This window comes from Marmota monax, unplaced genomic scaffold (genome assembly GCF_021218885.2).
Source record: "Marmota monax isolate L192 unplaced genomic scaffold, Marmota_monax_Labrador192_F-V1.1 WCK01_AAM20220418_F8-fsc00156, whole genome shotgun sequence".
Lineage (NCBI taxonomy): Eukaryota > Metazoa > Chordata > Mammalia > Rodentia > Sciuridae > Marmota > Marmota monax.
The window spans coordinates 2,210,088-2,237,987 of NW_026694013.1; the positions used below are offsets into that span (position 1 = coordinate 2,210,088).

The 27,900-nt window shown below is 36.5% G+C and overlaps 1 protein-coding gene across 1 annotated transcript in view; it reads left to right on the forward strand.

Annotated features, from left to right (window-relative positions):
- The window catches only part of Morc1 (MORC family CW-type zinc finger 1), a 153,840-nt gene that overhangs the window by 18,618 nt on the left and 107,322 nt on the right, over positions 1-27,900 (forward strand). The window contains exons 6-10 of the mRNA XM_046464058.2: positions 700-790; positions 1,360-1,468; positions 5,540-5,699; positions 7,493-7,598; positions 25,843-25,968. Coding sequence (XP_046320014.1) covers positions 700-790; positions 1,360-1,468; positions 5,540-5,699; positions 7,493-7,598; positions 25,843-25,968 — 592 coding nt within the window. The remainder of the gene's footprint in view (positions 1-699; positions 791-1,359; positions 1,469-5,539; positions 5,700-7,492; positions 7,599-25,842; positions 25,969-27,900) is intronic.

A 27,900-nucleotide genomic window follows, 5' to 3' on the forward strand; every position in this document is an offset into this window, starting at 1 on the left:
TGCTAGGCAAGCGTTCTACCATTGAGCCACAACCCCAGCCCCAGCAGTTCTCTTTTAAAAACAAGGAAATCAAGGCTCAGAGTTTTAAACTCTACCCCTACCTGGTGAGGTCACAGGGTATGGTCTATCTGACCTCCTTCATTATAACTGCTTTAAGATCCTGAAGTATGAGATTTACAGTAGATACATCAGTTTAAAAGAGGCTTATATAAAATTAACATAAATTAATCCCAGAAACCCAAACCAAACTTTTTCCATTCCAGTATATTGTTATTGTAATTCTGATATTTTCATAGCACTATAGCATCCATGGAAATTCTTCAATTCAATCACTATAGATATTTGAGGATAAATGTTCAAGATTATTTTCACATTTTTATTATTATGACTAATAAGACAGTGAACAATCTCATACAGCTATCCATCTCTTTACCTGTGTGAGAATTTTCATGGGATTCATATCTAGAAACAGACTTGCTTTGTCAAATTAAACTTGGGCTTTGAAAACTGAAAAAAAAAAAAAAAGATCCTTCTCAGAGATTATGGGTCCTGACATGAATCTTCGTCTTTGGGCTGCCCAAGAGCTGTGGACTTGTCCCACAGTCCTGTGGTCCATGTGGAGTCCTGACAACTGGGCCTTAGGCTAGTGTCGAAGTCTGTTCCTAAGCACCTTAAAAGATAGTCTTTTGTCAATTACAGAGGAAGCTTCAGACATCATTTACTTTGGCACATCCAAGAAACGGTTATCAACCTTGAAGTTCATTGGACAATATGGCAATGGTCTTAAAAGGTGAGAATTTCCCCCCTTAGGGCATGTGTTATTCATACTGGAAACACAGAATGTTGCAAACCTGTACAGCTTTTAAAAAAGAGCATAAATCCTGGGAGGGAGTCTTGTTTTGGAATCTCCAAAACTGACTAGGATCTTTAAAGCATTTAAAAAACTAATTCTCAGATATATTAAGATGAGTCTTCTTGCAGGCACTTCCTGAAGCAGTAACTTTGGAGTTTTATGTTCTATTATTTCTCAACATTCATTTTAGCCAATGTGTTGTGTGTCAGCTTTTTCTTACTTTGCTTCAGTGAGAGGTGAGGACATGGTGCTTACCTGAGTGGTTCCTGCTTCTGGGTTGATCTTTGAACCTTGGATGGAACATTATCCCAGTAGCCATGTCTCAAACATGAGTTGGGGCTGCATCCATTCAAATTCATTGTCTCTGTTTTGAGAAATAATACTTGTGCTCTCTTGGTGATGGGTCAGTAAGACCAGTTGCTAAAAAGAACAAACCCATGCCCACTTGTTTCTTCTTGGTTTAGTGTTTGAGATATAAATCATTATGTTATTTATCTTTGATACAGTGGGTCCATGAGAATTGGAAAAGACTTTATTCTTTTTACGAAGAAGGAAGAAACGATGACCTGTGTGTTTTTCTCTCAGACATTTTGTGAAGGAGAAGGTCTTAGTGAGGTAAGATTTGAGGATTTCCTTCCATTCCCATGGCAATAATGCTGTTTTCATTTATCCTCTCAGGAGGTGAAGTCTGTTATGACTGAAGGTGCCTGTGCACTCTTGGGGGGTCACTGGAAGCCATTGCTGAGATTCCAGGTCACAGTCTCACACATGCTAGGCAAGTGCTCTACTTCTGAGCAGCATCTCTAGCCCCTGGAAGTCTTTCTTAAGAACTTTATTTTCATTCTCCTTATGTCCAGATCTCCCAAAATAGAGGCTTCCTTGCATATAAGGAGCTTTCTAGAAGAAGCCTGCAAAATCTTTCTACTGTTTGTGGCATAAATGTATTATTGCTTTTAAAATAAATAAAATATTAGGGGCAAAGACTTAGAAAACAAAATGTAAAAAAAAAAAAAATGAATGCAAAATAGACTTAAAACCATAATTCTTGTGACCATACTTTTAACTTAGCATTTGCTGACCCAGAAACATTTTATTAATGTCAGTTATGATTCAGTACAACAAATGGGTGCTGGGGAGCGGCTGTGTGCTCAGCACTGGACAGACTGTGATGGGCAGAAAACTAGCTAAAGACCAAGTGACCATCAAAAAGCTTTCAGTCTTGTTGGGAAATAAGGTAGACACGTGATTGGACAAATGACAAATGAGGCTATATAAAAACAATGTTGTTGAAATAGTGCGTGTGAGTGTTGTTATGGAAATTGTCCAAAACTGTAATAAAGAGGGAGGATGAGAGAGCTTTGAGTGGTCAGTGAGTGTTCTATGGAGAGAGCATGGCTCGAAGCTGGACAGGCTGGTGTATGGAAAAAAATGGCCCACAGCCAGTCTTGGGCTTGTAGATGCACTGGAAAGCCAGGTGGAGGTGTGAGCCTGTCTTAGGGTGGGGTGGGGCTTGACAACACGGGTGAGGGGCAGCTGTAAGGGGTGGCTGAAGGGAGCCTGACAGCAGGAAAAGAGGTGCTGTCAGTGGTTATGTTGAACCTTGTACCTGTGAAGAGCCTGGGGTTTGGGCTAAAGCTGAGGTCATAGCTCCCCAAATGGGGCATTTCCCTATTTATTTATTTGTTTATTTTTCATTTTTTAATTGATTTTATTTTTTTAAATACATGACAACAGTGGAATGCATTACAATCCTTATTACACATATAGAGCACAATTTTTCATAAAAATAACTCTTAAAAACACTCACCACTTTCGCATCCACAGAAGCAACTTCTTCCAACCGTATTAAATGATTTCGTTGAGATTTACCTGTGTGTCTCTAAGGAGCATGCTTGCACTTGAATTTATTTAGGTGTTCTCCACTAACCTCCTACTATGAAGGGGATTTAAACCTATCTACCTTCTCTTCTGTGCTCCTGTCACCCCTGGACTTCCAGCCCTCCACCTCACTAGCGCTCTCCTAACTTTGGTTATGCCAGTGCTCAGTGTGTCCATTTTAGACTGTGTATACACTATTCACAGGAGCTCATGTCATAAACTGTTCTGTTTTTCCTCATGTGTACAACTTTTTATTTCTCTAGAATGACTGACTGCTTTCTTTTCTGGACACTCACCACTGTCGCTGAAAACTGCCCTGCTTCTCTGTTACACGGCATGGTTAATCCTGGTCTAGCTCGCTCTCCTCAGCTCCAGCTTCCTGATGCACTCTGTTCAGAGCCCTGTCATGTGCTGCAGCTCCCACTCCTGCTCTCCATGGCCGGAGGTCAGCAGGCATCCTAGGATCTGCCCTTGCAGTGGTCCTGGGTGTCAGATCTCTTCTCTGTCAGATCCCAGATCCTAAATCTCATGTCTTCTTTCACAACTTGTATAACATAGTCTGTCATTTTATCTTGGGATGCGAAGCAAGATCTTCTTAGACCACCACACATTAGAATGCTGTTATTCTTCCCCAACACTCAGTTATAGTTTGGGTTGTTATCATCTTTGAGCTGAAATTCATTTTCCTTCAAGATTTTATCTTTATACCTTTTCATTTAGTACCAGTGATTGAACCCTGGGGCGCTTAACCACTGAGCCACGTCGCCAGCTCATTTTTATTTTTTATTTTGAGACAGACTCTCACTGAGTTGCTTAGGGCCTCACTAAGTTACTAGCTTTGAACTCATGATCCTCCCGCATCAGCCTCTTGAGACGCTGGGTTACAGGCGTGTACCACTGTTCCTTCAAAATTTACTGAGAAAACTGAAGCCATTGAATTTTATTCCTTAATCTCTACTTTTTGAAGGTCAAAAGCAACTTTGTCCCCAGTGTTCTGAATTCAGAATTTTACCTGTCTGATCTATTTATATCCATTGTCCTTGGCACATACAGAATCTTTTCAATCTGGAAATCATATCCTTGCAATTCTGGGGTAACCTGCTGTAACACTGATGAATTTCTCTTCTTCTTCTCTCCCTCCCTCCCTCCTTTCCTCCCTCCCTTCCTTCCTTTTTATATCTTTCTCACCCATTTCCCTCCCCCTCTCTCCCTCTTTCAGGACTGAGGCCAGGAGTGCTCTATCACTAAATTACATCCCCAGACATTTTAAATTTTTAATTTGAGACAGGGTCTTGTTAAGTTGCCCAGGCTGGACTTGAACTTATGATCCTTTTGCATCGGTCTCCCAAGTAGTTGTGATTATAGTTGTGTGCCGCTGTGCCCTGCAACACTGATGATTGTCTTTCATCCATATTTTCTTTACTCTCCTTTTGCCACTGTTTTTAGCTCTTGGACTTCTATAAGTGGTTCTTTGATTTTCTTATTTTTCTCTTCTATTTTCTGTCTTTCATAGTTTTGTTTTCTGGGAGATTTTTAAACATTTATTTTCCAATTCTTTCATAAATTTCTTTTATAATTATATTTTTAATTTCTAAAAGGTCTTTTTTTATTCTCTCAATAATCTTTTTTCCAAAGATATCTGGTTCTTATTTCATGGATACAGTATTTTTCTTATAGCACTGAAGATTTTAATAATGTTTTTTTTTTTTTTTTAATCAAAATTGTCGTCCTCCTCTTATGGTTTCTATTTCCACTGAGATGCTTAGTTTTTATTTGTTGACCTGGTTTCTGTTTATCATATTAGAGGCTTTTCTTAGATGGCTGTTATTCCTAAACATTTAAAAAAGTAGTCCAACAAAATGCTGATTGAGCTGGGCGTGGGAGTTTCAATGATATGATCTAAACAGGTTGTTTTATTGGGGGATTCTTGTTGTCATTTTCTTTAGGGCTTTCCTTCTGAGCTGGTCCGATTTCTAAGAGAAGACTCTTGCAGTCTTCTGCCTGGAGGCTTAGCTGCCAGCCTTCTGGGGGCAGATGAGACGAGATGCTGAGGTTTTTGGCATCCAGCATGTACACTTTGACTCAGTCCCTTACATCTCAATAGGCTTCCCCTAACAACTCTGTGTCTTCTCATCCATAAACACATTGTTCCAGTCTTCAGAGAGTGAGCATCCAGGGGCTCTGGGGTTTGGAGGAACTGTTGCCAGATGGGGATCTAGATGCTGCTTCTGGCTTTCATGCCATCAATCTGAATTGTAAATCAGGCTGACTCTTCTCTTTTCTGGCAAGGGCTGTGGACTGTATTTCTTGGTATGCTGTCATCTGCTTTTCCATTTCTAAAGTGCTGATACTATTGTTTCCTCTGCCATTCCATCCATCTTTCAAAAGGGCATGGAGTTGGCCTCCATCTGTCCGCACATTCCACAAGTATACAAATTTGTTATCTGTCTCTTCTTTATAAAACTAAAATATGGGAGGAAAATAAACTTTTAACTTTGTATTTTATGATTTGTTTGAATAGTAAATAAACTAGGATCAGACAAAAAGATGGTGGGTCTTGTGAATTTAATAATAAATCAATGTGGGCTGGGGATGTGGCTCAAGCGGTAGCTCGCTCGCCTGGCATGTGCAGGGCACTGGGTTCAGTCCTCAGCACCACATTAAAAAATAAAATAAAATAAAGATGTTGTGTCCACCAAAAACTGGAAAATATATATTAAAAAATTCTCTCTCTCTCTCTTAAAAATAATAATAATAAATCAATGTGTGTGTGTGTGTGTGTTTGTTTTTTTGTTTGTTTTTAAACAGGTTGTAGTTCCAATGCCTTCATGGCTGACAAGAACCAGAGAATCTGTCACAGATGATCCACAAAAATTCTCAACAGAATTATCTATAATTTATAAATACTCCCCATTCAAAAATGAAGCTGAATTAATGCAGCAATTTGATGTGATCTATGGAAAATGTGGTAAGATCATCAGAATTCTGAAATTTGATGGAAGTTTTTGTTTTGGTGTCTTATGAAAGTCACTCTATATATGTTTTTATGTTAATAATATCATGTGAATTCTCACATGGGGGCAGCCATTCATTTTAGCCATATGAATTTTGTCTTAAGAGAATTGAAACAGGAGTTGCTGTAAATCCTTGGCACAAAGAGGAAGGTTCATTGTGCTTGTGGAGCTTTGTGAAACTGAAGGAGAAGAGGATGATGCAGGCCATGACCCAGTGCTGTATCATGCAGCAGAGTTATTTGTTATTTGCACCATGTAGCCGAGATGCTTATTACATCTGAGATTATGAGTTACAAGGCTGATAAGACTCACAAATTTATAAAACAATGAATCTATGCTTCTGTGGCAGAGATAGCAAGAGCTTTGTTGATATTCTTTTCCAGGATTTTCAGATTTTCCCTCATTCTCTCCTTCTCTCCCAACTTTCTGCTCAACATGTAGAATGTACCATCTTTGCTGATGTTTCCAGTGCCAGTCTTTCTCCAGATTCCCATATTTCTCATACCTTGCTTTAAGGAAAACTGTGAAACTCTTCGATTTATGTATTGTTTGTGGTGAAATTTTATTAAAATTATTTCAGACTTGATTTGCTTTACCTCAAAAATTTCTCCTCCATTCTGTGGCATTTTGTTTAAAAATGATGTTTTAAGTCACTTCTCTTTGTCTCAGCGGAAAAATAATGGCAGTTAAGTTGGTATTCTTTTTATTAATATATACACAATATATTTTAAGAACAGTGATTCACTTCCAATTGTGAAATACAAACATTAATGAAGAGTTTCTTTTTGAATACTTTCCCAAGTGCTTTCTAAAAATTAAGTTATTTTATTCTCAGAACAACTATATGTGGTAGGTCCCTCGTGATCTCCATTGTATCGAAAAATTACGTTTAGAGATAATAAAAAATTTACCTGAGATTACTGTACTAGTAAATGGTTGACTCAGTATTTAGACACAGGCAGTTAAGCTTCAAAGTCCACATTCTTAGCCACCACACTCTTTTTATTTCTACCAACAAAAAGTATAATTATCTTTCTTTTAAAATTTTTCCAACAGCTCGGTTTGTCAGGAATCCAACTTTGTAAATGATTTGGACTTCTTTGATATGAAAAGTTACTTAGAGCAGGGGTCAGCAAACTATGGTGACATACCTGTTTCTCTAAATAAATAGAATACAACTACACTCATTCAGTTATGTCTTCTCTGTGGCTGCTTTCATGCTACAGTGGCAGAGTAGGAGTTATGAGTAGATGTGACAGAGACCATATGGCCTGTAAAGCCTAAAATATTTACTGTCTGTCTCTTTGCAGAAAAAGTTTGCCAATACCAGCAATAGAGTCTAAAAGCAACACTTTGTACAAATTAAAAAACTCGCCTTTGTTCTCTTATGCATTGATTTCAAGCTCACCAATGAGAGCTTCACTTATAATACAAACTTGGCTCAACTTCCTAACACTTTTCATAATGCAAATTATGATGAGTGCTAAAGTTTGAAAGACTTACAATGAATTGAATTAGTAATAAGAAACACCATATTGTAGCAATTCAACATTCTTTGGCAGAGAGTAGAGTTTGCTATAAGATATGAATTTTGGAACATAGTCAAATATATTATTTATTGAAGTGCAAAAGGAAGCTTAGTTATAGTGTATTTAGTTATTCCAAGGATGAGATGGTAGCACAATACCTAGCATTTAGTATGTTTAAAATACTGGCAAGTCAAACATCTCCTTTTTTTTTTTACTAGGTACTTTGCTGGTTATTTATAACTTGAAGCTGCTGCTTAGTGGAGAACCAGAATTGGATGTTAAAACTGACAAAGAAGATATACTGATGGCTGGGGCTGATGAGGAGTGAGTAATGTGTGTGTATGGAGAATGTCTTTCCACAGTGGCATGAGCTATGGTTAGGAGACCTTGCATCCGGGTTCCAGGTCTGAGGCCCCTGGGCCTTACAACTGGCACATAAATTTTACACAAATTATAGAAATAAGAGGGCTAGACCAGGTTCCAAAACCATGTCTAAGTTTCAAAGTGATCTTAAGGCTTCTTAAGAAATAAAGGGCCCTGGGCTTCATCAAGACCCACTGAGTCAGAATATCCAGAAAGCAAGCTTAGAAATCAATACTTTTTAGATATTCCCCACGTGATTCAGAGATATCAGCATGTTTGGGGATTACCAGATTATAAGACTTCTGAAGTTCTGTAATACCATAACTCCCTTTTACTTCGTATTTTTATTTGTTATTCTTAGTTATACATAACAATAGAATCTATTTTGATATAATTATACAAGCATGGAATATATCTTTTTCTAATTAGGACCACAGTCTTATGGATGTACATGATGGTATATTCTCTGTGGTGTATTCATATATGAACATAGGAATGTTATGTCAGATTCATTCCACTGTCCTATTCCTATTCCACCTCCCTTTCCTTCATTTCTCTTTGTGTAATTCACTGAACTTCTGTTCTTTTTTAAAAATTAACAGAATTATCTTAGAGTAGTTTCGATTTGCATTTATCTATTTGCTAGTGATTATGAGCATTTTTTCATATATTTGTTGATTGATTGTAGATCCTCTTCTGAGAAGTGTCTGTTCAGTTCCATGACCCATTTGTTGATTGGGTTATTTGATTTTTTTGGTGCTTAGCTTTTTGATTTCTTTATATACCCTAGAGATTAGTGCTCTCTCTGACGTGTGAGGGGTAAAGATTTGCTCCCAAGATGTAGGCTCTCTATTCACCTCACAGATTGTTTCTTTTGCTGAGAAGAAACTTTTTAGTTTGAGTTCATCCCATTTATTGATTTTTTATTTTAATTCTTGCACCAAAGGAGTCTTATTATTAAGTCTTATCTTGCTCCAAAGGAAGTTGGGGCCTGACCCCACATGATGGAGATTAGGGCCTACTTTTTCTTCTATTAGATGCAGAGTCTCTGGTTTAATTCCTAGGTTCCTGATCCACTTTGAGTTGAATTTTGTGCATGGTGAGAGATAGGGGTTTAATTTCATTTTGTTGCCCATGGATTTCCAGTTTTTCCAGCACCGTTTGTTGAAGAAGCTATCTTTTCTCCAGTGAATGTTTTTGGTGCCTTTGTCTAATATAAGATAATTGTAGTTTTGTGGATTAGTCTCTGTGTCCTCTATTCTGTACCATTGGTCTACAAGTCTGTTTTGGTGCCAATACCATGCTGTTTTTGTTACTATTGCTCTGTAGTATAGTTTAAGGTCTGGTATAGTGATGCCACCTGCTTCACTCTTCCTGCTAAGGATTGCTTTAGCTATTCTGGGTCTCTTATTTTTCCAGATGAATTTCATGATTGCTTTTTCTATTTCTATGAGGAATGTCATTGGGATTTTGATCAGAATTGCATTAAATTTGTATAGTGCTTTTGGTAGTGTGGTCATTTTGATAATATTAATTCTGCCTATCCAAGAGTAAGGTAGATCTTTCCATCTTCTAAGGCCTTTTTGATTTCTTTCTTTAGAGTTCTGTAATTTTCATTATATAGATCTTTCACCTCTTTTGTTAAGTTGATTCTCAAGTATTTTATTTTATTTTATTTTACTTTGAGGCTATTGTAAATGGGATAGTTTTCCTGGTTTCCCTTTCTGAGGATTTGTCACTGATATACAGAAATGCCTTTGATTTATGGGTGTTAGTTTAATATCCTGCTACTTTGCTGCATTCATTTACTAGTTCTAGAAGTTTTCTGGTGGAGCTTTTAGGGTTTTCTAGGTATAGAATCATATCATCAGCAAATAGTGCCAGTTTGACTCCTTCTTTTCCTATGTGTTTTTCTTTAATTTCTTTCATCTAATTGCTCTGGCCAGTGTTTCAAGAACTATGTTAAACAGAAATGATGAAAGAGGGAATCCTGTCTTGTTCCAGTTTTTAGAGGGAATGCTTTCAATTTTTCTCCATTTAGAATGAGGTTGGCCTGGAGCTTAGCATAGATAGCCTTTATGATGTTGAGATAGGTTCCTGTTATCCCTGTTTTTTCTAGTGTTTTCAACATAAAGGGATTCTGTATTTTGTCAAATGCTGTTTCTGTGACTGTTGAGATGATCATATGATTCTTATCTTTGAGTCTATTGATGTGATGAATTATTTTATTGATTTCTGTAATGTTGAACTAACCTTGCATTCCTGGGATGAATCCCACTTGATCATGGTGCACGATCTTTTTGATATATTTTTATATTCGATTTTCCAGAATTTTATTGAGAATTTTTACATCTATGTTCATTAGAGATATTGGATGGAAGTTTTCTTTTTTTGATGTATCTTTGCTTGGTTTTGAAATCAGGGTGATATTGGCCTCATAGAATGAGCTTGGAAGTGCTCCTTCTTTTTCTATTTTCAGAAATAAATTGAGGAGTATGGGTATCTGCTGAGATACAAATTGGTCTTCTTTAAAGGTCTTGTATAACTTGGCTGTGTATCCATCTGGTCCTGGGCTTTTTTTTTTTTTTTTTGGTTGGTAGACTTCTGATAGTGTCTCCTATTTTGTCACTTGAAATTGAGCTGTTTAAATTGTGTATATCATCTTGATTCAATTTGGGCAAATTATATGACTCTAGAAATTTGTTATTCTATGCCTTTGATATTTTCTACTTTATTGTAGTACAGTTTTCAAAATAATTTCTAATTATTTTCTTATTTCTGTAGTGTCTGTTGTGATAGTTCCTTTTTCATTATGTATGTTAGTAATTTGAGTTCTCTCTCTCCTTCTCTTTGTTATCATGGCTAAGGGTCTGTCAATTTTATTTTTTTCAAAGAACCAACTTTTTGTTCTGTCAGTTTTTTCAGTTGTTTCTTTTGTTTCAGTTTCATTGATTTGAGCTCTTATTTTAATTATTTCTTGTCTTCTACTGCTTTTGTGTTGATTTGTTCTTTTTCTAGGGCTTTGAGATGTAATGTTAACTCATTTATTTGTTGACTGTTTCTTCTTTTAAGGAATGAATTCTATACAATGAACTTTTCTCTTAGAATTGCTTTCATAGTGTCCCAGAGATTTCAATATGTTGTATCTGTGTTCTCATTCACCTCTAAAATTTTTTAATCTCCTCCTTGATGTCTTCTGTTCATTCAGTAGCATATTTAGTCTCCAGGTGTTGGAGTAGCTTTTATTTCTTATTTTATCATTGATTTTTAATTTCATTCCATAATGATCTGATAGAATTCAGGGTAGTATCTCTTTTTTTTTATATTTGCTAAGAGTTGCTTTGTGGCATAATATATGGTCTATTTTAGAGAAGGATCCATGTGCTGCTGAGAAGAAAGTGTATTCTCTTGTTGAAGGATGAAATATTCTATATATGTCAGTTAAAGTCTAAGTTATTGATTGTATTATTGAGTTCTATATTCTCTTTGTTCAGCTTTTATTTGAAAGATCTATCTAGTGCTGAAAGAGGTGTGTTAAAGTCCCCTAAAATTATTGTGTTGTGGTCTATTTGACTCTTGAGCTTGAGAAGAGTTTGTTTGGTGAACATAGATGCTCCATTGTTTGTGGCATATATATTTATAATTGTGAAGTCTTGTTGGTGTATGGTTCCCTTGAGCAGTATGTAATGTCCATCTTTATCCTTTTTGATTGACTCTAGCTTGAAGTCTACTTTATTTGATATAAGGATAGAAACCCCTGCTTGCTTCCACAGTCTATGTGAGTGGTATGATTTTTCCCAACCCTTCACCTTCAGTCTGTGGATGTCTTTTCCTATAAGATGAGTCTCTTGAAGGCAGCATATTGTTGGATCTTTTTTTTTTTAAATCCAATCTTCTAGTCTATGTCTTTTGACTGCTGAGTTTAGGCCTTTAACATTCAGGGTTAGTATTGAGACATGATTTGTATTCCCAGCCATTTTTGTTTAATTTTGGTATTTAACGTGATTTGGTTTCTACTCTGATTAGGTTTTCCTTTAGTGTAATACCTCCCTCTGCTGATTTTTATCATTGTTTTTAATTTCCTCTTTGTGGAATATTTTGCTGAGGATGTTTTGTAGTGCAGGCTTTCTAGTTGTAAATTCTCTTAATTTTTGTTTATCATGGAAGGTTTTTATTTTATCATCGAATCTAAAGCTTAGTTTTGCTGGATATAAGATTCTTGGTTGGCATCCATTTTCTTTCAGAACTTGATATATGTTGTTCCATGATTTCCTGGCTTTGAGGGTCTGGGTTGAAAAATCTGCTGAGATACAAATTGGTCTCCCCCTATATGTAATCTGATTCTTCTCTCTTGTGGCTTTTAAGATTCTATCCTTATTCTATATGCTAGGCATTTTCATTATAATGTGCCTTGGTATATATTTGTTATAATTTTGTACATTTGGTGTCCTGTAAGCCTCTTGTATTTGGTTTTCCAATTCATTCTTTATGCTTGGGAAATTTTCTGATATTATCTCATTGAAGAGATTGTGCATTCCTTTGGTTTGAAACTTTGTGCCTTTCCCTATCCCAATAACTCTTAGATTTGGTCTTTTGATGCTGTCCCATAATTTGTGGATGTTCTGTTCATGGTTTCTTACTATCTTCACTATGTGATCAACTTTGTCTTCATTATCTGAAATTCTTTCTTGCAAGTGATCTAGTTTGTTGATTATGCTTTCTATTGAGTTTTTTATTTGGTTTATTGTATCTTTCATTTCGAGGATTTATGACTGTCTTTTTTTTTTTTTTCAGAGTCTCTATCTCTCTCCTGAAGTAATCTTTTGCTGCCTGTATTTGCTTTCTTATCTCTTTGTTGGAGTGATCAGTTTTTGCCTGTATTTGCTCTTTTAGCACATTCTTTAATTCACAGATCATTTTAATTATGAACCTTCTGAACTCCTTCTCTGACATTTCATCAATCTCATTGTCCATGGGTTCTGTTATTATAGTGTCCTGGTTTGTTTGGGGCACTTTCCTCCCTTGTTTTTTCATGTTGTCTATGTGTCTTCCTTTCTTGCAGTGTGGATCTGAGATATGACAGTTTCTACCCTACATTCTTGTAGTACTTGTGCAGATTGTCTGTGGTGGCAGCAATAACTGAGGTAATTCGTGATAATAGTTGAGTGACCCAAGATGGAAGCAATGTCTTACAGAGATGGGGTTAAAAGGGTGGGCCTCACTCACGCTCTCTTTGGGATGCCTGCTCTGAGATGCAGATGCTTCTGGGCTCTGTCTGTTGTCAAAAAGTTCGGGACTACTGTGTGGAGAAGGCTATGGCAGTGACTACAGTGTCCCAAGATAGAAGTGGTTTAGGCTTAGGCTCCAGGTGGGGAAGGGGGAAAACTCAGACCTACCCTGGACCTGTGGGTGGATCTGGGTCAGGCCTGGGCTCCTGTGGCAGTTTGCTGTTCGGAAGTGGGAGTCCTGTGCCGGAGGCTGGGCTCAGGTGGGTGCCCGCTGGTGGAGGGGATGGACCTGGGCTTAATGTGAACCTGGGTTCCTGCAGGCTGGTGTCTGAACTTCTATTCTTACAGTTTCCCCATTATTGTGGGTTAGCTTCTGCATAGGAAAGAAAACATTTGACCTTTATTTTTGGGAGATTGGCTTATTTCACTTAGCATGAGAGTCTCCAACTCTATCCATTTACTGGCAAATGCCATAAGGTCATCTTTTAAGTAGATATGAAAACCCACAGTCCAAAATTTATTGTTCATTGCAAATCATCAAAAACAGATATTAGCTTGTATGAGAATTTATCGAGAAATTAAAAGGAATATGACCAAATGGAAATATTTTTATTTTGCCAGGATAGCCTTATAAACTTCCATTTGAAGTTTTCAAATAAATAGACGCATTCATTCTTCTTGACTATTAGAGATCCATGGGAAACAGAAAGAGAAGGTCAAGAGGGGCTTTTATGACTAAGTTTGGAGAAAGAACCAAAGAGTGACAAGAGCCAGGTTTCTCATTAGAGACCTATTAACTTGTGTCTGCTGTTTCTTAATGTCAGACCTGTAGATATAGAAAAGATTTTAAAGGTAATTTAATTCTCAATTTATTTTATATACCACTGTTTGATAGTAATGTAAGAGCTACAAATAGGAGTGACATACCTAATCTTAAATTTTCTAGTAACCACATTAGGTAAAAGGAAGCAAATGAGATTGATTTTTAATAATGTTTTAATCTAGTATACCCCAAATATTACCATTTCAGTTTCAGTATGAAAAATATTAATGAGATCATTTAGGTTCTTTTTTTTCAGTCTTTGAATCCAGTGTGTGTTTTACTCATACAGTACACAGGAATTTGTATTAGCGTCCAATAACCACTTTGTTACTATATTGGACAGTGGATCTTTAGACTGAGTATTGAGAGACCCAAGTGAACAGACCAAATTACTAGACACCCTCTTTTCTTTTGCCTTTGAAGTGAAATTTAGAATGTCCCTTTGACAGATAATTAAATGTTTGACAACACACCCTTGGATTATTGTTTCTACTTCATTCTGATGTATTTTTTCTCATATTCCAACATGTGGATTTCTGAATATACATAGATAGGATGTTTTTGTTCTTTTAGGAAAAAATACATTCAACCTAATTTCTGTTGTAAAAATGCTGGGAACCCTGTTGCCCACAGTAAAATGCTAATTTCAGTAAGGAGGTTCAAAATTGTTACCGGCACCTCCATTACTGTCTTCTCCTATTCCCACTGCCACTGCCCTCTGCTGAACAGCTGGTTCCCAAACCAATATTTCATGCTATTTAAAAGCTTTGAATACAAAGTCTCTAACAATTATCTGTCAGAGTGTCTTGGCATTTCAACACCAGTGTCAGAAAACAATGCGTTACTAGAGGAATAATTTGACACAGCCAAGTTTTGAGGAAAGTTTTTGCTGTTTCTAGAGTATTAAATGAAGCCAGAATTTCTCAAGCTATTTAAGCAGTTAATAAGAAAAGAAAGAAAATGAATCACATCCATGACACATACAGTTTCACTCTGGAAAATTGACTGCTAGAATTTTTTTTCAACAAAATTTTTCATCATTTAGTCACAAGAAAAGTCTTTCCATGACAGGGATAGGGTTTTGTGAGGAAGGATTGTTATAAATAGGAGACATAATTTCTGTAACAAGGATTCTGTACTTCACGGCTCTGATGTGAGTTCTTTCATGGGTCCAAGAAGCCACCGTAGCTTCTTTAGTGGTAGTAAAGCCACTCCTGTTTTCTCTGCTGTCTCCTGCCTGTCGCTTGCAAGCACCTTTAAACTAAGAGCCTGCATATTTTAAATTTATTCACATGTAGCAATTTGCTGCATACGGTTACCAATTATGGGCTGATCAGTTGTTTCTGACCCAACTCCTCCTCACTAAAGGACTAGATAAAACATAGCTCTTAGGGCTAAAAGAGTAATTAGTTCTAATCCATTATGGGTCTTTTCCTTGGTCCTCCTCTGTTTATGGCTTCTGATATTTAATCTTCTAATTAGGTGAAGTTTTCATATTCTCAGTTTTGAGAAGAGGTGGTGTGTAATATAACAAATCCTCTATATTCCTTTTTCTTGTTATCCTGTCTCCTGATAACCACTGGGCAGGACTCTGAATCTGTCCAAAACAGATTTCCAACCTTGAAACTATAATTTTAAGGTTTGGTTTTAAATGGGGGTAATACTGATGATTCTGTGAAAATAATTAAATTGTATAGAATTATAAAAATTAAAACTTTTTAAGCTCTTATTGTCCTCAGAGAACAAGTTTTTTATGGTATCATTTACTTTCCTCCCATTTTTTTTATTTATTGCAAAATCTGTGAAAAATAATATTTTAAATTTTTTAAAGAAAATGAATTCATGTGTCATAATTGATAATTAATTTTATTATTGCAGTCTAGTGTTTTCAAGTGCCATTTCTCATTTTTATTTTTTCACTTATGATTTGCTACTAAACTGTCTTTTAAATTATTACATAGTTTTGGTAAGTTGAATTTCTTAATAATTTCATAATAAAAAGCTACTCATAAAGTAGCTTTATAAATAGTCCTTTGAATTGATTTGCCATAATTTACATAACTATTCCTATATTTTTGGGTAGTAGCATTGGTCCTAATGCTTCACATTCTTTGGATAATATTGAAATAAACATTCATACTGGTAGTTTTTATTTATTCCTTTGGATTATTCTCTTATGACACATTCCCAGGTAGGAAACTACTTACTGCATCAAAGAGTCTAAATTTCACATAGATCTTATGAATATTTGACATTGATTTTAAATATAGAAATCAAAATCCTTTATCATTCTGCTTTAGGCAAAGGCTCTAGCAGTAGTCATCAGTCAGTGGGAGGCAGAAAGAAGGCAGTGTCTTCTTTCACAATGACAGTGACATTATGAAGATTTCTGTAGCGATGATGTTCAAACACATAATCAGTGGTATTAAATAATTTGGCAATTATCACTCTCAAGATGACCCTGTTTACAATTAAAAATTTTAAAATCTCTTTGGGTAGATAACACTCAGAAGATTTTTAGAATGCAACTGACACGGAAGTTTGCATTTTATGTGTGATATACTAAATTGGATTTTGAAACTGAGAATATGGTACCTGGACAAAGCCAGGGAATCACACATAGGTTCCAGGCTGCAGGTAGAAAATGGATTGTACTTTCAGTGTTAAGAATCATCTTAAATTGAGGGCTGGAGTTGTGACTCAGTGGTAGAGCACTTGCCTAGCATGTGTGAGGCCCAGGGTTCAATCCTAAGCACCACATATAAATAAATAAAATAAAAAGATCCATTTACAACTAAAAAATATTTTTAAAAAAAAGAATCATCTTAAATTGAATGTCAGGTTAAACTTAGGCACAGTTCCTTGAGAGGGAAAAATACATGAAAATGAACTTCATAAAAAAATCAAAAGAAAATCAAGAGTTTGAAATGAGAAAGGAAAGTACTGAGGATATTGAATATTGAAGAAAACAAAAATGCACTGATAGATAACAGAAAAAGAGATGGTGTTTTTGCAGAGCTGCACTGTGTATGTGTATTAATTTTATGTTGTAGTGATTTTTTTGAAACTCCAGACTTAAGCCCCATAGCTCAAACATTTGTAAACTTTTTTCCCTATCAAGTTGTGCATGTTTCTCCTCTTTTGAAGGAGTTCATTTTCAGAAAACAAAATCTTGAGTGAATCTTTTTCTCTTCTTCTTCCTGGTAGATGTTTGTAATCTTCAATCACAATCACATAGATGATTAAAATTTACAGTTATTTTCAAAGGTCCTATGTTGATTGGGCACAGTAGGACTGAGAAAATGGAAGATGGATGGCTGGTGGAGGGTTTTAAAATGCGTCTGTGCCATCATTAACTCATGTGTTGTTAGCATGAATTTTCATCTGCAAAATCCACAGGATTGTGATTTTACTTCCACATTCTTGCCAGATATGGAATCACAGTGCTACAATTCAGATGTTTTTAATTTCATTCAAAGGACATAGAACCTTTTATGTGAGTACAGATGTGGAATTATAATTTCGTGGTTTGGATTTGCAATCTCATGTAAGAGATGCCTTTGAATGCTGGATCTAAGCATTGGTTTTTTTTACTCTTACACCTCACTTTCCTCTCCCCTGCTTTCCTGGCTTAGCACCTGTCCCAGGGGCATTAATCTTTGGATCAGAGGTGGAGTGGGAGCGAAGGAATTTATTGAAAAGTATTCCAACTTGCATGAACATAAAGCAATGTAAAAGTGCCTCTTGATTCATTCAGCTCCCTCAACCTCCCTCTCCTAGCCATAGAAATTATTTTGCCACTGGAGTTTTAAAATGCATCATCTAGATTTTTCAGTATCTGTCATTCACATTAGATTTCACCCACTGTTTTTTTTTCTGCTTTTTATTTTGAAATAACTTATTCAAATCTTTTATGTCTTTCTTAAGATCATTTTCTTAATAACTCAGTTTCTGGGAGCAGTCTGTTTGGATCTTCTTCAACATTTAGGGCTTGTCCGTATTTCTTGCATTTCTTCTAGTTTTGGCTATTTATATTTCTGAGTCATTAAATTTGTGACTTATATATCATTTGCAGGGAGGACCGGGATGGGGGGTTACTGGAGAATTAACTACTGAACCAAATCCCCAGCCCTTTTTATTTTTTATTTAGAGATAGGGTCTCATTGATTCACTTAGGGCCTCACTGAGTTGCGGAGGTTGGCTTTGAACTTGCCATCCTCCTGCCTCAGCCTCCTGAGTTATTGGGACCATAAGTGTGCACCACCATGCCTGGCATAATTTGCATATCATCTTACCTGAACATTTTACTAATGTGTAATATCCTTATATGTCCCAGTTAATGTTTCTCCCTTGTTTCCATTTTGCTGAATATTAACCTCTACACTTGCTCTTTTTGGTTAACTTTTCTTACTCTATATGTTGCCCCAACTTTGTTTCCAACAGTGATATTTTGATTTTGGCTTGTCTCTTATAAACAATATATAAATTTCCTCTCAATTTGAGTGTGTTTATATTTTATTTAATTTACATTTATTATGACAAATGTGTGGTCAGACTCACTCTCTCATATTATGTTTTGTATTCAACTTCTTTTGCTGTTTGTCTTTTCTTGTTTTTCTATGTTTTCATTTTATTTTGTTCTTTATTTTCCCTCTCTTTCCCTTTGTGAGAATGGTTGAACTGTGAATTTTTTTCACATTCCATTGGTTTGAAAATTGCTTGTTCCATTGTATTCCTTCAGTGGTTTACTTTTACATTTTTATAAACATGTTTTAACTTGCAATTTTATTAGTTGTAAGTTAGTTTTTACTATATTGTATCACAAATAAGACAATACCTTACTATGCTTTCACTTTTTGAACTCCCCAGTTCCACCATTTTGTATTGGTTTATTTAGAAGTTTAGTTACACATTTTTACACTGTCTCATCATGCATAAATAACCATTTACCCTAAATCTTGAGATTTACTATTTTCTTTACTTACTACTCTATCTTCCACCCCATTCTCTTGTTTCTTGAATGTATTGGTTCATTTGCTGGATTATATCCTTGAGTGATTCTTTCAAAATGTGTTAGAAATAAACTTCAGGGAACTTTGTATTCTAAGAGTATTTTTATTTTTCTCTTTCATTATGAAATTGTTTAAATGGATATAGAAATATTGGTTCCAAAATACTTTCCTTTAGAACTTATTAATCTTTTGACTTCTTAAATCCGTGTTGGTAATGAGAATTCTGATGTAGATGTGCTAATTGAATTTTTATAAATGACTTATTTTCCCCTTGAATAGCTTTTTTCTCTTAACCTTTAATAATCTCCACTGTGTGTGTATCTGTGGGTTTTGTCTATTTATTATTTTTTACATTCAGCCATCGGAGGGCTCTGATGGGCTTTGTTCATATTGGTTCTGCCTTAAAATAGATCCAAATCCAACCATTTATCATCTCTACTGCCACAATCCTGCCACCATCATATCTCACTCACCTGGTTTATTATAGTAGTGCTCCACTGGTACACTGGTCTCTCTGCTTCTACCCTTGGCCCCATCTAAAAACTATTCCACCATTGCCCCTCAGTAGCAGCCAGAGCAGTCTTCTAAATCCTCTGTGTACAAAGTCTTTGATGACTTCCTGTTTCACTCTGCGAGAGAGCTGAAGTGTTAACAGTGTTCTGCAACAGGCTGCGTGATACGCTGCCTATCATCTCCTAGACTGGCTTTCCTGGCTCTCACTCCTCTCTAGACTCACAGGTGTCATTAATATTCTTCCTTGGTTGTCGCCAGGAGACTAATGTATTCCCACTCTGCCACACTGATTCTGTCTTAATTTTTCAAAACATGTTCCTTTAACTGGTGGCATGGTTTGCCAGCAGAGATGTTAAGATTAATTGAATGGCTGGGGGCTGTTGGTTGTCTAATGTCGCATCATTTACTCTGTGTATAGTAAGGTATGTATAGAATTAGAAAGCAGTGGCACCAGATCCCCATTTGTGGTAACAAGTTGAAGAGACCAGAGTCCGCAGCTTACTGTCTATCAGTGGCTTGAGTTCTGTTGGAAGAGCTGTTTTAGTGACAAGTTACCTATGGTCTCTGAACTTCTCTGGTTTCATCTATAAATTCAGGCTGGAACACTATCTATGGGCTGGGATTGTAGCTCAGAGGTAGAGCACTTGCTTTGCATGAGTGAGGAGGCCCTGGGTTCAATCCTCAGCACCACATAAAAAAATAAACAAAAATAGAAGACTATCTACTTCCTATGAGTGCTATTGAAACAGAATACACACAGTACCCAGCACATAGAAAACCTCAGTGCATTTTACTTCCAGCTCCCTGTAGCCATTCTGCTTTCCCCTACATTTCTTTCTAGCACTTGCTAGAATGTTTCTTAGCTTCTGTAATAGAAAACTAAGTCAGTGCTGGTGCATAGCAAACAATAAATGAACTAACTTCAGGTAAACTGAATGAAGTGTCAATGTCTAGGTAATTTTCTAAGGATATGGCAAATCACTCTCAGTGATGAATCCCCGTGTCCTCCATCCCTGAAGATTATTGGTGGTATTTATTAGGCTGGAGAGGGGTAGTTTCAGAAGTTTTGTAAAGTGTTTCTGTCACCTTCAGAATCTCTTTAATCCCAATAGTGTTTTTCCTAATTCCCCTTTTGGGGGTCAAGATCATCTGTCCTTTTCAGCTGGCCAATATAGGCAGACACATGATTTCCTTGTGCTCTTAGTGCTTTCCGTTACTTAATATCTTCTAAACATTGTAAATATTATCTATATTTAACTTTGTAAAAAATTGAAAGAAAGTGCAGATTCTAATTAAAAAAAAAAAAAAAAAGCATGTTGTAGAATTGGCTGTCATCAGAGGGGCCTGCCATGTCCTTGGAATCCACATGGCTGAGGAACTCAGGCATTTAGAGAAATCGATCCAAACAACAGCTCTGAGACTGATGACATAATACAGATTAATGGAGTTAAAATTTTGCCCTAAGTAATGTTTTGAAATTAGGTGCCACGGCCAACATGTTTCTTAATTGACAGTCATTGGGCAGCATTCCATAATGTCTGTAGTTGTGTCTTAACTGAGCCGGCTGGGAACACTTCGAGTTACAGCATCAAACTGTCTTACTGTGCTGCTTGCCATACCATAGTTGTCACATAAGACTTGCTTTTATTACTTCGAGGAGCTTATAACTTTTCTTTTAAATTACCTTTTTGAGTTGCCATTTTTTCTTAGATGTAATCTACCCTTAAGATTAAATTTAGATAAACCTTCAAAGCTCAAAAATTCAACTAGTTAAAAAAATTTTAGGTAAAATTCAGAAAACAATTTATATACAGTATTTTTGTCAATGAAACAATTTATATACAGTATTTTTGTGAATAAAACTTCTGAGATATTACAAAAGGGACCTGTTTCAGTGCCTAGAATTAGTGTCTCAACTAAGCATCTAATAAGGTGCTTTACTCTGTTTTCTGTTGCTATAACAAAATATTTGACTTCAGGATATATCATAGAGAATAGTTTTATTCAGTTCATGTGTCTGGAGCCTGGGAGGTCCAAGGTCAAGGCTCTTCTTCTGACAAAGGCCTTTTTGAAATTGGAGTTTTCTGTTAATTCCCAAAGCAGCAAAGGACATCAGTAAGAGGGGCCCATGCAAAAGACAGAGTCAAATGGAGCTTTTTATAATAGACACACACTTGAAATAACCTACCAACTCATTAATCTGTAAAGCTATGAATGCATTATTCTGTTCAGGAGAGCAGAGCTCTTGTGACCTCTTATAGATCCCACCAGGTCCCTCTTCATACTGCACAATGGGGGTTAAGTTTCAATTTGAGTTTTGATGGGGACAATCAGACTGTAGAATAGGGGCAGCACAGTTGTTGGACTGGTTGGGGGTCTGTTGTCTTTGTGCCCAGTGTGGACAAATGTAGAGATGGTATTAGGTCTCAAGACCTGCAAGTTTTTAGGCAACATGCCTTATATACCACCTATCCTCTAGGTCTGCTGGGCAGTGGTCTATGAACCTGGCAGAGTTAAAGGAGTCTTATGGGCACTTCTAACAAACTCACATTCTCAACTCTACACACAGAGCATCTGAATCAGTAAAGGAGATGTGACATTGATACAGAGCCCTGCAGCACCAGCCCACCCACCATATGCCATGCATAGAGCAGCATTTTAAACCACATAATGTGGACAAGTTGGGAGAAGAAAGAGATCACACGGAAGGTACAGCCAGAGCTGAAGGATACAGTGGGGAGTGACTTAAGAAACCAAGGCTGAATAGGGACAATAACATTGATTCTACTCTGTCTCCCTTTATTATATTCCACAGACTCCAAAGCCACTTACAGCCATAAGATACTCTTCTTCTTTTTCATGTCTGTCATGTGACTCTGTGTGTCTGTCTACATGTTGGGGAGTTTTCCTCTATCTTCTTTTGTTCATTTCTTTGCCATAGACACTTAAGTAGAAAGTAAGAATGATACACATGATAGAGAGATGTAGATTTCTGGTAAAGTGAATTGAGACTGAAAAGAAAGACACTTAGGCGGAAACAAGACAAGAAAAAGCCCCGAGGAGCATATATTAAGTGGTTCCTTATGAATGGAGAATAACAGTATTATTTTCTTTCATCTTCTGAAGATGTCCTGACTACTGAGCACATTAATTTTTCAGTTTCCCAAGTGAATGGCTTTATTTATAAAGATGATAGTATCATCATTGAAAATGATTTTCCATCAAAAGTCCTATAAAGAAAATTCTCTGCTGTTCTTTCTGAAAGATTGCCATTCATTCAGCAGATATTCATCACTGAGGATATTAGCCTCACGGATTTTACACCCTGATGGGGAGACACATATACAGGCAGGTGCAATGCTGAGGGGTAGGTGATGCAGGAAAGGAGCCCTGAGGAGAAGGCTTCACCATTCTTGGGAAGTGATGGAGGACTTGGAAAGGAAGTGAGATCTCAAAGCCGTATCCTAAAGGGTGGAAAGAGCTAACCAAGAGTGACCAGAGAATTGACTATGCCATGCCTTGGAGATGAGAAAGCAAGATCCCTTGTCTGGGAACTAAGAGTGGTCCTAAATGGCTCCACTGAAGTGGACAAGAAGAGATGAGGCTGAGAGCCAGATCACGAAGAATCTTATGCATTATCCAAAGAAGTTTGAAATGTATACTCCATTCCATATACAGTTTTTTTTTAGAGAGAGAGAGAGAGAGAGAGAGAGAGAGAGAGAATTTTTTTTTAATATTTATTTTTTAGTTTTCGGTGGGCACAACATCTTTATTTTATTTTTATGTGGTGCTGAGGATCGAACCCAGCACCCCGCGCATGCCAGGCGAGCGTGTGACCGCTTGAGCCACATCCCCAGCCCAACAGTTTTTATATTTAACCTTCTTTTTTTTCTTTCTACCACAGACCTCACAAGTTAGAGGCATTACCATTCTGTTTTTCACAAGTAAACAGACACTTGGAGAAGTAGGCATGTAAGCAGAAACATAACTGGTGTCCAGGCTTGCTTGCAAGGTTGGCCCATGGCTGGATTTGGGGAACTTTATTTTTTTTATTTTTTTTGGGGGGGGAACTTTAATGAGACACAATTCCCAATATGGATATAAAATTTTTCCAAACTGAGAAGGGTGGATTTCTATGTCTAGACTGTGCAAACAATATGACATGCTAGAAATCTACTTTCCTTCTGTGTTCCTGGAACTTTGATACATGCTAAAGCAGAAGATGCCTAAAAAACTTTAGTATTGAGTCTCTAGGGGTCTTTCCTAGACAGATACATCACACATATGTTGCTGTATTTTCATAGTTGAGTGAAGAGTGTGTTCTGTGTGATCCTTCTTGAGAGGAAGACAACTTAAGAAAGCTGACATATGGATTCCTCCAGTCTCCATGTATTTTTTCCTCCCATGAACCTCTGCATATTCTTACTACAACTCTGTGATAAAGCTTAGTCATGAATACAATTACATAATAAGAAACATGAGGGGCTGGGGATGTGGCTCGGGCGGTGTCGCGCTCGCCTGGCATGCGTGCGACCCGGGTTCGATCCTCAGCATCACATACAAACAAGGATGTTTTGTCCGCCGAAAACTAAAAAATTAGTATTAAAAAAAAATTCTCTCTCTCTCTCTCTGTCTCTCACTCTCTCTTTAAAAAAAAAAAAAGAAAAAAGAAACATGAGTCCTTCCAGGAGTCTTCTAACAGAGCGAGGACATCCAATATTCATGCTATGAATATTTACCTATCAACGTTTATAGAATGAGAAGATAAATTGAGCTTTCAAAAGGTAGAGGTATTATTCAGATATACACACAGGTATACACATATTCCGTAGTTATACACCAAAACTTGTTTAATCAGTTTGATCTCTCACCATATTTCTCAAATTCTCAAACACCACTTTGACTTACTTTTGACTCATCCCTTTAAATTATAGATATTTGCTAGCTTTAGGAGAATATAAAGAAGGAGCCGCTCATTCTTAGGGTAATTTCCAAACAGGAGATCCAGAAAGGGCAGAACTCCAAGGTATTTTTTAAAATGAAGGTGAATCCATAAGAAATCCAAGGATTTCCTGGTTAGATGTGAGCAGTCCCTCTTAGGTAAGCCTTTGGGATCCTTTCCACCACGTTTGTCTTGCTCTGGTCCAAGGAGGAATTGTGAAAATGATGCATTTACTGCTCCCTGCTCTCTATTTGACCTTGGAGCCCTTCAAATCAGGAGATCCAGAAAGGGTTTCAACAATGGCACAAGCCCTATGGATGTTTATAACATCCCAGGAAAGCTTTCTTCTTTTCTTTTATAAGTGAAGAAAGAATTAATTGTACAACTTCTGGTACTCTAAAAGCAACCACATTATTGTTGTGTGTCACTCTAATGAAGAAGATTTTTCTGGTTACATTAAAAAATGCATTAGTGTTGATGAAGTAATAGCCATGGACTAGATTCTTTTATTAATTTATATTGGGAAAATTCTACTCCAGGCTTACTTTAAAAGAATTTCCCTTTAAACAATTAAAAGAAATTCTTGACCTTTTCATTGAACTTTGGATAACGTCTGAAGGAACTTATATTCAATCAGGAAATCTTGGATTTCTTATGGCTTCATTTTCAAAAATACCTTGGAGTTCTGTCCTTTACTGAGAACTGGCAATGGGGTAACCGTATTGAGTAGTCCTTCTTAGGTGGGCCTTTTAGTTCCTTTTCATAGTCGTCTCACTCTGGTCCAAGGAAGAATTGTGAAGCAATGGGCTTACTGCTCCCCACTCTCTATGTGATCTGGAAGCCCTTCATGATAGCCAAGTTCGTCTGCAGTCTGGAAGTAGAGAGCATCACTTCCTAAGTGTGGCTGGGCTGGTTTTTATCTTTATTTCTTGTCTAACTGCTTGTTTGATGTCAGGTCTTGTGTAAGCAAAGAGGACTTACGGTCTGTAAGTGGACTTTGACATAGAAGTCCCTGGAGCTCGTCTACGTGGTGATTTCCAGCAACGTGCAGCTTCTGAGGGAAGTTTTCTTCCTAGGCTCTTTGCACTGTTTCTGCTCCTACTTTGTTGCCTTCCATATTTCACTTTTCTCTCTTTTCTTCTTTCACTGATTGCATTGTCAGATGTCTCCCCCCAGCTGGTCATAAATGTTTATCTTCATACTTACTGCACTTCCAAAATGTAGTGTTGTGTGTCTTGTTCATAATTCTAAAAACAAATGAAGCATTTTACTGTATTTCCCTCTTTATAACAGCTTAATAGAAATGCCCTTTATTCATATGAGCCTAGATTCTTTCAGTCATGTTTGAACAGGGGATTGTTTTATTTATTTGACTTCATTGTGTCCTTCTGGGTCAGTTGTTCAAGGAAAGTATATTTCAATTGCTGATATGCCTACCTAGAACCAATTGAATGCCAGTAATAGTTGGGTTTTAACCAAAGTGTAGGTTATGTATGCAGGCCCTTGTGTTCAGGGGATTGATTAATGAAGCGAGTGTTGGGGTTTTCATTGTTGCTTGTGGCATTGTTAGTTTCAGAAGAAAAATTTCCTGAGGATTCTAGTAGTATAAAATCTGACTCTCTTAATTCTCAAAAAGAAATAGTTATTGTATTATGTTCATTGTGGCCTTTTGTATTTTCCTTTCCAGTTTTCCAGAGAGATGGTCCTTCAGAGCCTACACATCTGTTCTGTATTTTGACCCCTGGATGAGAATATTCATTCAAGCCAAAAGAGTTCAAACAAAACACCTATGTTATTGCCTCTACCAACCCAGGTAACTCGCCCTCCTTCAATTATCTTCCTAGAGCTTTAATTTAGAAAATTGATATACTCCCCCAAATTGTCAAAGTGAGGGCACTAGCTTTGATAGTAAGATTTTTATTTTGTAAGCAAAATTCAAACTGCATTCAGGAAGAATCTCTTTAGCAAAGACTTTTTGCTACAGAGTGCTCACATATGACAATATTTGTCAGTAATTGGAACACACTGAAGTGAGCATTCAAGGTTAGATAATCACCCCAAAGCAGGAAGTTGTTTTTCACTTCAGTGAATCTCATGTGCTTTTATTATGATTGGTTCCATCAAGAAATCACAGTTCACTTATAATTTCTCATATAATATATTTGAACTATTAAATAATATGTTGTCTGTGCTCACATGTTTTGTTCAATGATGGACTGCATGCATGATGGTGGCCCCATAAGATACATGCCCCTTTAGGAAGCAATGATTGAATATATGTATTTACCTATATTATACATATAGAATGAACATCTATTCATACACACTTGGTTTATTTATATTTAATTTACTTTTTTGTGTTTTAGTGTGAAAATTTTTAAATTTAAATTTTCTTACCAAAAAATATATTATCCAGCTATCCATTAAGTCAGAATGGTCATGTTTTGTGCAGTTATTCACTTATATGCCAAATACTTATAAAAAATCAGAGAGTCTGATCATTCTCAAAAGAATAAATACAAATGGCTGACAAATGTATGAAAAATGTTCAATATCATTAGCAATTAGGGAGATGCAAATCAAAACCACACTGAGATTTTATCTCATTTCAATGAGAACGGCCACCATCAAGAAAACAATAATAAATGCCAGAGAAAATATGAAAGAAAAGAAACACTTTTACACTGTTGGTGGGACTATAAATTAGTACAACCACTATGGAAATCAGTATGAAGGTTCATCAAAAGACAAGGCATGGAACCCCATATGACCCAGCTATACCACTCCTTGGTATCTATCCTAAAGAATTAAAGTCATCTTAACTACTGTGATACATTCATACCCATGTTTACAGCAGCATAATTCACAATAGCCAAACTGGAACCAGCCTGTTTCCATCAATGGATGAATGGATAAGGAAAATGTAGCATATAAACACAATGGAATTTTCTTCAACCATAAAGAAATATGAAATTAAGTCATTTGCAGGAAAATGGATGGAAATAGAGACCGTCATGTTAAGTGAAATAAGTCAAACTCAGAAAGTCAAGGATTGTATGTTTTCTCTCATGTGTGGAAGCTAGAGAGGAAAAAGAAAAAGAAAGGTGGGAGTGGATCAGTAGAGAAAGGGACCAAGGTTGGAGAACAAGAGGGAAGGGAGTAGTGCTGGAGAGTGATAGTGGCCAGATTATATTGTTCTATTGTGTGCATGTATGAATATGTAAAACACATCCTATCATTATGTCAACTACAATGCACCAATAAAAATGTGGGGGGGAAAGAAAAAGAAAAGAGAAAAAAACTGTATGAGATTGTACTGTACAAAGCATAAAAAAGACAGGGTTAATTCTAATTCTCAGGAGTTTAATATCTACTGGGAGAGACATTTACTTGCACACTGTCTATATATGTGTCTTTGTACCTGCATTAGCGTTTGATTTCTGCAGTGATCCTGTGGATTGGTTTTCAATCACCATTTTAGACATCAAGACAAGAACCCAAATAATCTGGCTCCAGTTCTTTACCTATCCAAATTTGATGCTCCTTTTCCTGTATCACATTCACTCTTTATAATAGACCAACATTTTTCATGTTGTCTTATTTTCATGAAAAAACATTTGCTGACCTGGAGCTTTGCAACCATTAGTGTAAGTATTAAAATAAAAAATAAAAATAGACCTCTGTGTTTCCCTGATGACAAACAGTTTTACTGATTCCTCAACTGTTTTACTTTTTGTTTCTAATT